At 38.7% G+C, this 9990-nt stretch overlaps 1 protein-coding gene across 1 annotated transcript; it reads left to right on the forward strand.

Moving 5' to 3' along the window:
* Window positions 1–951: 951 nt before the first annotated feature.
* On the forward strand, window positions 952–4766 carry LOC104447412 (G-type lectin S-receptor-like serine/threonine-protein kinase At4g27290). Its single transcript, XM_039313852.1, is given in 7 exon segments — window positions 952–2169; window positions 2804–2942; window positions 3309–3363; window positions 3366–3518; window positions 3668–3905; window positions 4018–4168; window positions 4247–4766. Coding segments are annotated over 7 exon segments (2208 nt in total). The 5' UTR covers window positions 952–982; the 3' UTR covers window positions 4532–4766.
* The last annotated feature ends 5224 nt before the right edge of the window (window positions 4767–9990 follow it).

Raw genomic sequence — 9990 nt, forward strand, 5'->3', positions numbered from 1 at the left:
GTTTAGTGCCGTTTGACAATAATTGTGCAATCGGGCGAAATCACCCACGCTTTAATCATATGCCTCTATCGAATCGACCTATCTCCGGTCTCTAATCAATTTTGACGGTGCCGTATCGACCATTGCAGATTAGCATGGTCAAGTAATCAATTTATGGTCGAATTATCAAATCAATTGTGTTTAAATCCCTTAACGGCTTCACCTGATAGATTAGTTATCTCATAAGTAATCAGCTTAGAGAAAAGACTATAGATGTGTCGATGAAAAGTTCATTTCATTTAATTAAAAATAGACTCGAAAATCAGGCTGTCACAAATTATTAACATACGTCATAATTTTTTCTTAATCAATGGTGATATTGCCAATCTTGCAATCAGTAATTTTTCTCTAAATGTTTGTAAGTAATTATATTAAATAATCCGATCATCAGAAGTTATCCTTTTTCCTAGTTTAGAATGGATGGTAAATTATCCAGACACTATCAATGAGAAGAATGGATTCATCATGGATGAGCCGATAGAATGAAGAAGTTCTATGAACTATTCGGCTAACCTCATGAATTGGATCAGGTGCAAATCATAACAGATCTGAGTAATCCAAACACGAGATTGTAATGTGCCTAAATCACATAGATTGGTCCATTCTTTACCAAGAAAGCCAATTACGAACCTAATCAATATTTGTACTCGTACTGGGATATATCCAAAGAAATTTTCACTTGGTCTTTCACCAAATCGGCAGCGTATATCCACATTCGACTATGATCAAACCAATTGAATATTTCATTCTGCCACCATCAAGTTTGTCTGGAAAACGAATACAGCCACAAAATTTACACTTAACGCCTGTTTCTTGGAACCATCTTTCTAGAAAAAATACCCTCCTCGGTAGCCACCAACCATGTTATAAACAAAATCCGACAAAACTCCAAGTCTGAGCCACACTATTACATATAATTCGCTATCTGGGTTCTGTTTCTTCAATGGAGATTCTTCATTCTCCTCTTCACTTCTTCATCTTCATCACGTTGCTTTCAAAAGCAGCAGAGCTCAGCAGATCAGCTGACACGATAACTCTGTCTCAGCCGGTCAGAGATAACGAAACTCTAGTTTCAGCGGGAGCAAAGTTTGAGCTTGGATTCTTCAGCGCTGGAAATTCATCTAATCGGTATGTGGGCATATGGTTCTACAACATCCCAGCGAAGACCATTGTCTGGGTAGCAAATAGGGACGATCCAATCAACGGCTCATCAGGAGTTCTGCAGATTGGGACAGGAGGGAATCTAATCATCGTTGATGGAACAGGAAGAGCCGTTTGGGGGTCCATAAACACAGCAAATCTGACCTCCAATAACGTGGCTGCGCGGCTTCTGGACTCTGGGAATCTAGTCCTGATAGATGAAAACAACCATGGTTCGGGGAATTTCTTGTGGCAGAGTTTCGATCATCCTTTCGATACATTACTAGAAGGGATGAAGCTAGGATGGGACCTGAGGATCGGTTTGAATCGGTACCTCACTTCCTGGAGGGATTTGGACAATCCTTCCACAGGAGACATCACATACGCAGTTGAACTGCAGGGACTGCCCCAGAAGTTCCTCCGCAGGAATGCTTCAGTAATTGAACGAAGTGGACCTTGGGATGGTAATCAGTTCAGTGGAGTGCCGATGAACCCGAATGCAATCATCAATCCCAAGTTCGTGATGACTGCTCAAGAAGTGTACTATACTTATCAACTCAACAATGATTCCACCATCACAAGGGCAGTGCTCAGCCCCTCTGGCACGCTTCATCGCTGTGTCTGGAGCAATAACATGCAGTGGACAGTCATATATGAGCTGCCGAATGATTCCTGTGACGAGTATTCAAAATGTGGGTCTAATGCTGTGTGCACGATTGGTGATGCCCAGATGTGCAGCTGCCTGACCGGGTACACCCCGAAATCACCCCAGGAATGGGCGATGCATGTTTGGTCCAGTGGGTGCGTTAAGAAGAAGCCCTTGAATTGTCCTAAAGGAGAAGGGTTTGAGAAGCTGGAGGGTGTGAAGGTTCCTGATATGTTGAGTTACTGGGTGAACAAAAGCATGAGCCTTGACGAATGCAGGGCCAAGTGCCTGAAAAATTGCACTTGCACCGCATATACCGGGAAGGGTAGTGGATGTCTGCTTTGGTATGGAGATCTTATCGACATCAGAAAGCTCATCCAATCAAGCAGCAATCAGAATGTTTTCATCAGGGTCATGGCGTCTGACCTAGGTATATATTCGAAATTCAGTGAGGTTAGATTTTTGTCTCCATCTTGTCTCCCAAGCTGCTCCTGAATTTTTTCTTCCATTGTGGGTCGTAGGCAATCATAAGTGGAAATCGTGGTTGGTGGTGGCAGCAGTCGCCGCATCACTCTGTCTAGCAATTCTTTTGCTACTCTGTTTCTGGAGGAGGAGAACCAAAAAACGTCTAGGTAAAGTGACTTTCTTCCTGAGCAAATATCGACCCTGGTTAAAAATCTCTAGTACAATTATTTCATTTTCCTCAAGGCACTTTCAAACATTGTATAAGCTATTAGGCATCTTTCCTACTCAACTTTGTAAGAATGCTAGAATCAGGTCTTCATTAGTATTACTGCGGCAACAAACGGGAGGTTTATATAAATGAGCAATTAAACTAGCCAATGTATTGACTTAAGTTCATCGCTATTCAAACTTCACGAAGATCTTTTCCTAAAACAGAAAAGTGTATCGAACAATTTCAAGCTGATATACGGCAAAAGTGTCTCCCTTACACAAGTCTTCAACTATTTTTGGCAGGAAAATATCAGAGGTGCAAGCTGGGAGTGAAGACAACTTGGAGCTGCCTATACTAGACTTGGAAGTCATTACTAAAGCGACTAATAGCTTTTCGTCTCTCAATAAAATCGGAGAGGGCGGTTTTGGTCCTGTCTACAAGGTAAGGACCTTTTCAATATCACTATCTATGAATATGGACATTGGTTCTATGAATATTGGCTGGACCTATAAGAATTCACCTATCCCAATGATAAGAAAGGGAGAAGGGGTGCTTCCTCACAAAGGAGGTCAGTCCATCAAAATAAAAGTTAAAGAGAGTATTTATGCTGGTCAACTCTCATACGAACTTGGGTGGGGGTTCATTCATTTTTCCGTCTTTCATTCCAGAATAGGTAAAAAATACTATGACAGCCCCCATATAAAGAAAGGAAGACTTGGATATGTACTTACCGAATTAGACATGGATATGTGATTTAGCTTCATCATTTTGAATGGTTGTCTCGAATGGTGAACGTAAATATTGTAGGGTCTAACGTCCGATGGAGTTCAAATAGCTGTCAAGAGGCTGTCGCAGAACTCGAGACGGGTTGTGACGAGTTCAAGAATGAAGTCTTGTTGATTGCAAGACTTCAACACCGAAATCTTGTCAAGCTATTGGGATGCTGTATTGACGGAGAGGAAAGGATGCTAGTATATGAATATATGCCAAATGGAAGCCTTGACTCGTTAATATTTGGTCTGTTCCTACACCACAACTTAGTCTCAAACTGTCTTTGATTACTTCGAACTTTTCTTTTCAGATAGGATTGATCCTATTTTAAGTTAGTACGTGGTTTTGACTGTGAATTCCTATGGTTGATTTGGGTCTCCCAAAAACACTGGTAGGTAATAGAGGAGGTAATTCTCTCGTGTGGAGACGGAGGTTCGATATCATTGTGGGTGTTGCAAGGGGACTTCTGTATTTACATCGCAACTCAAGATTGAGAATAATTCATCGAGATCTAAAAGCTAGTAATGTATTGCTGGATAGTGAGATGAACCCAAAGATATCAGATTTTGGCATGGCCAGGGCTTTTAGAGGAGATCAACTCCTAGAAAAGACGAAATGTGTAGCTGGGACTTAGTAAGTGCCTTTCAAAGTTCTCAGCATACTAAATATTTTCCATGTTTGGATTCATTATTAGTGGCTAATTTTTGCATTGACTTATGCGTTTCTGCCACAAAATGTAATGCAGTGGATACATGTCTCCAGAATATGCAATAGATGGAATTTTCTCAACTAAATCGGATGTTTTTAGCTTTGGAGTTCTAGTCCTAGAAATAATTAGCGGCAGGAGGAACAGGGAATTTCATCATCATGATCACAATTTTAACCTTCTTGGACATGTAAGCTTCTACTCCAAGCTTCCAATTCGAGTTCTGATACTACTCAAATAAAATTGCCTAAGACGCTGCAATTTTCAGGCCTGGAAATTATGGCTTCAAGGGAAGGCCATCGAACTCATAGACAGACAAATGGAGGATTCATTTCCAATATCGGAAGTTATCAGGTGCATCCAGATAGGCCTCTTGTGCGTTCAACAAAGTCCGGACCAAAGGCCGACCATGTCATCTGTGCTTCTGATGTTGGACAGCGACAGCGCCTCATTGCCACAGCCCAAGCAACCGGGATTTTACACGGAAAGGTTTAATGATCAAATAGAGGTCGAAACAAGCGAGTTTACTATTACCATAGTCGAGGGTCGGTGAAGATCCACGAGATTTTATGCACACAAAGTTAACATGTAATCGAGGTATGAGCTATTCCATTGTAGATTGAGAGTCTAGTTCACGGTATATCTGCATGAAAATATGAAAAGAATTTCCGCCTTCTTTGGCAAAGTACTCGCTCTTGAGAATGCGCCTGGTGTACACTTCTCTTTCCCTGTATGTATGTAACTCCATTCATATTGACAAATAAAAACGCGTCTCTTTCGGAAGAAAAGCACAGGGTCGGACCTTTTCGAAAGTTAATGAACTGGATATTTGGAAACAGTTACCTGCTTGGTTGTTACCAATTCCAACCCAAAAGCATAAGTTGATAGATTAGATGGATGAGTTTCCGTGTGGGCAAGAGTAGACTAAAGTTGTCCATTCCCCATGTTGACTGAAATCGTGGGCATTGCTCTCTTTTTTTTCATTATGTGGAAAGCAAGTGCATGTGCAAGCGTGCGCCTATAATAATTGTTTTGTCTCCTAAAGAGAAAATCATTCTTGCTTGATCTTGCTTTCATCTTCATGCTTTGAGTACCTACCTAATCAGCAATCTCAAAAAGGACAGAAGGCAATGTCATTTGCTGAAAATAAGGAGTGAAGTATATAATCATCTAGCTTTGTTAGTGCATGACATTCGTTAGTTGGGAAATGGAAAATCTCTCTTCCATCGCATTTATATCGTGTTCGTTAACTCAACAAAAACACTTCCGCTGACCTTATTCCCCACATAAGAACTTGTCGGAAAATCTCGTTTGTTTTGGACAAAGAATAGCTGAAAAAGGAAAGAGTTTAGGTGCAAAGAGTAATCAGATTCAACAGAGGACAAAACCACAAAACATAGGATATGATGCTTGCTTGCTAGAGAATACAGAATTTTGAGAAAATTGAAATGGTTTAGATTTGAAGTCGATAGATCAATGCTGTCCAAATCATCCGCCGTTGTCTTTTTGACGGTACCACACAGGCGGGTCAATCTAGCTCTCTAAAGTTTAATGTTCGGGACAGTGCCGCTGTCGACGTGGGTGGAAAAAGATGGTAAGTCGGTCTATTTTATTACCAAACCAATAGAATAATTACTAAATTTCTTTATTGTAACTAAGGGTTTCATTCTGAGTTATCTGTTTTCTGCCTCTAATTTAATCTTAACTCTTTCTAATATGGCAAAACGATAGATTGTGAACTAAAAAAGAAAAAGAGATGATCACTCCATTCCTCCAAAAATAGATTAGTAGGTGTGACAAATCATCGCCCCCCAGTCAGAATCCAAAAAGAACGGCAATAAGAGGTCATAATTTACGGTTCTCAAGCAAACTCCTTGCATGGGAACAGATCGATATTGTTAGAGAAATTAAGATAGTTCCTTTGATTTCCCACATCTTTTTAATTACGATTGATTATAATGGATATTATATATATCTTGTCATTTATTATTGATTGATCACATACTACTTTATTATGATACACAAAATTATACAGAGATTACGCAGTTCTCCCTTCTGGGTATTTCTTATCTGGTGCAGTGCTCCTGTGCCTCAATCTTTTTGTCTTTTATTGGAGATGGTATGGTTAGAGTTAGGAAAAATTATCCAAAAAGTCATAAATCTATTATATAGTGCCTAATTCAGTCTTAAACCTTCAGCTGTGTTAATTTAGTCCTAAATATGTTTACAACTTGCCAATTTAACCCTTCTTATTTCAAGTATGCCAATTAGTCCTAAATATTTTAATAGTTTGCTAATGTAGTCATAAACGTTTAACGATTTACCAATTTAACCAAAACTGACTTGAAATTGTTGACATAGATAACTTTTTAAAAAATTTCTGACATTTTTTCTTTTTTATCTTTTGTTTTTCTTTTCCCTTCTTCCCTCCATTGACATCACTGAGCCGGTTAATGGCCGGCAAAAGTTGTTGGCCTTAGGCAAGGCCGTCGTCATTGACTGTGGGTGAAAGATACCCATGCCTAGGCTAGCAAGGGTTGCCCTTGCCTCAAGTGTAGGTCTGTGATGCCCCCAAATTTCGCCTAGCTTATTAATTGGTCATGATGAATCTTATTAGTATAAATTATTCGATCTAGTGGATGAATTTAGGACTCAAGGTAATTAAATCATGCATTGTATGACTATCATATGTACCTAAGTCTTATTAAAGTGCTTAATTTACATGTATGTATACTTTCGGCCCCCTAAGTCCTATTTATATTAAACTAAGACATATTTAGCCATTAAATTGAATTTGCCGCCCCTTAGTGACCAATAGATACACATGCAAAACGAAATATAAGGGAAAATTGCTTAAAATAGCCTAAAATTATGGCCATGATGAAGCTATTTTCCCCTTGACCACTTACCTGTCATGCAAGAGGAGTCTTGGACAAGTCAAGATTGTTGGAGAAATCTCTCTAGAGTGTTTTGAAGCCGACAAAACGTTTCTATCGATCTAGTCCGGGAAGCCGACCCTTGTACTTAGAGTCTGAAGACTTTCAGATCACCAGACTCAACACACAAGATTCAAGACTCAAGACTATTCTCATTGACAGTTTCTAATCCAGCGACGAAGGCGATCCAGAGCTAAAGTGCGTGGTTAAGGATTTGGTCTTATCGTCTGAGAAGATCTCTTGGCTGGATTTGATGTAACGAATTATTTATTTGAAAACAAGATCGTTTGAAGATCAGATGATTGACGAAATATTCTTGGAAGGTTCTATTCTTGGAAACCAAGATCCTGATTGTATGGGCGAACGGGATTGATGGGCTATCGACATGTTCCTTTAATAGCTTGAATGATCTTCTTAATTGATTCTGTCTAACAAGAAGATTGGAAGAATTCCTTTAGTAAGTGCCAACGAGTATGATGGCATAAAGGAGTATAAAAGGAAGACGTTCCAGTTGTTCTAGTGTGTGCTCGATAGAGAAATTCCAGAGTCTGAAGCTCATTGACTATTAGTCGATTCATATTGAGCGAAACTATACACGCAAAGAGAGTCTATACTTAGTGATACCTTGAGGGAGTGTGGTAGATCTTCTACACCAAGAAATCAAGGAAGAATAGTACTGTAATATCTCTTTGTTCATAGTGGAATCCAGCTAGTGGGCTGTTAGTGCAGAAGAGTGGACATATGCTTGAAATAAGCCGAACCACTATAAACCTTGTGTTCAATTTTCTCTTCCCTACTCTCAGTCTTACTTTGATCGTTGTTTGTTTATTGACGAGAAAAAATTGTCTCATTTCTATCAACTAGCTAGTATTGTGCGATTATCGTAAGAAATTACTCTTTATACCTATTCACCCCATCTAGGTACTTATACTAGCCATATCAATTGGTATCAGAGCTCGTGTACTCACTTTATTTGAAGTGTTTTACTTCAGAGTAAAAGATCCATGGCTAGTATACTAACTCCAAGGCTGGTGGAAGGACAAAGCAATACCAGACCTCCTTACTTTGATGGAAAGGACTACAACATCTGGAAAAACAAAATGAAAGTATTTCTTCAATCAAAGGATCCTCTGGAATGGGACGTTGTAAAAAAAGGAATCACTCCTAAAGTTGCATCCGTCTCAGAAAGAGGGAAAGAAACTATTGAGACCAGCGGAATGTCTCAGGAAGAGATAATCAAAAGACAAACTCTTGATGCAAAAGCTATATATTCTTTATATTGTGCCTTGTCACCTACTGAATATAACAGAATATTTTCTTGTGTTACAGCAAAAGAAGTCTGGGATAGGTTACATATCACCTATGAAGGAACTGATCGAGTAAAAGAGACCAGAATCAACGTCCTTCTCGGTCAATATGAAGCCTTCAAAATGAGACCTGGAGAATCTATAATTGACATGTTTAGCTGTTTTACAGAAATAGTAAATGGTCTTGAAAATCAAGGACAACCAATTTCTGATCCCATGAAGGTAAACAAGCTACTGCGTGGACTCTCCAAGGATTGGAATCACATAAAGACTTCAATAAGAGTGACACAAAGAATCATGCTACTATCTGTTGACGAGTCGGTTGGAACTCTTCAGTCTTATGAAGTGGAACGAATTAACGAAGACGAAAATCCAAAAGGTAAGAAATCCATTGCATTAAAATCAAATGATGATTATGATGTTACAGATTCTGAAGATGATATGGACGATGAGGAGCTTGCTCTCATGATAAGAAGATTGAAAAGCTGAATAGAAAAGGAAGAAGATTCAACTCAAAGAAACAAAGCTTTCAAAGACAACAGACCAAGTCTGTGATGATGATGAATCAAACAAAGATGTAGTTTGCTTTGAATGTAAGAAAATGGACATATCGGACCCAACTGTCCTCTTCTAAAGAAGAAAGAAAGGAAAAGCTGAAAAGTCTCGAAAGGCTCTCAAAGCCGAAACCTGGAGTGATACAAGGTGTGAAGAAAGTGATGATGAATATGCCAATTTGTGTCTGATGGCGCAATCAAACTCAGACTCAAACTCCGAATCAGACTCAGACAGTGAATTTGAGGTAAGTAATTTTAAAATTCCTGTCAATGTTTCTAAGTATATTGATGAGCTATGTTTTAGTCTTAAGACTTCTCTTAAAAGGATTTCCGAACTTAAAAGGAAAACTCTGTTCTAAAACAACAGAAATCGTGTTGAAAGAAAGAGTTAAATGTTTAGACATGAATGTTTCTACTCTTAAAGAAAGTGAAGAAAATCTTTTGAAAGAAAATGCTCTTTTAAAAATTGACTCATCAAATATTTCAAAGAAATTTTCAATAGGGTCCGAGAAACTTGAAAAAATTCTTTCAGCTCAAAGACCTTATTTCAATAAGTCTGATTTAGGTATGACAGCGGAAACTATTCCCTTGATTGATTTTCCTAAAGTAAAAGAAAGAATTAAGCAAAGACCCTCAAGAGAGGCCTACAAAAATCATTTCAATAAGGTTTTTGTAAATTTTGTAGGTCGAAATGCCCTCAGGTGTTCAAAGTGCAATAGCCCGGATCACTTTGAAAAAGAGTGTCCTATGGTTTGGAAACCTGTTAAGAAAACATGGGCTAATACTTTGTTTATTTTACTAACACCAATGGACCCAAGAAAATATGGGTACCAAAGAAAGCTTGAGACTCTCTTTTAAATGCAGGTCTCCATCAAAGAAAAGGTAAAGTGGTATTTGGACAGTGGATGCTCAAGACATATGATAGGAGACTCGAATTGCTTTATAAAGCTCGTTCAAGTAAATGGTGGAAAAGTCTCATTTGGAGGAAACAGCAAAGGAAGAATTGTGGGATTTGGAATTGTGAAAATTTGAAATCTCACAATAAGTAATGTTTCCCTAGTAGAATGACTCAATTATAATCTTCTCAGCATCGGCCAACTATGTGATACTGATTTTAAGATCTTCTTTCAAGAAGTAATATGTTCTGGAATCAGTAAAGACTCTACTCAGTCTTTCATGGGTCGAAGGCATGGAAATATCTATCTTCTGGATGTG

The sequence above is a fragment of the Eucalyptus grandis genome, chromosome 5, assembly GCF_016545825.1.
Source record: "Eucalyptus grandis isolate ANBG69807.140 chromosome 5, ASM1654582v1, whole genome shotgun sequence".
In the NCBI taxonomy this organism is placed as follows: domain Eukaryota; kingdom Viridiplantae; phylum Streptophyta; class Magnoliopsida; order Myrtales; family Myrtaceae; genus Eucalyptus; species Eucalyptus grandis.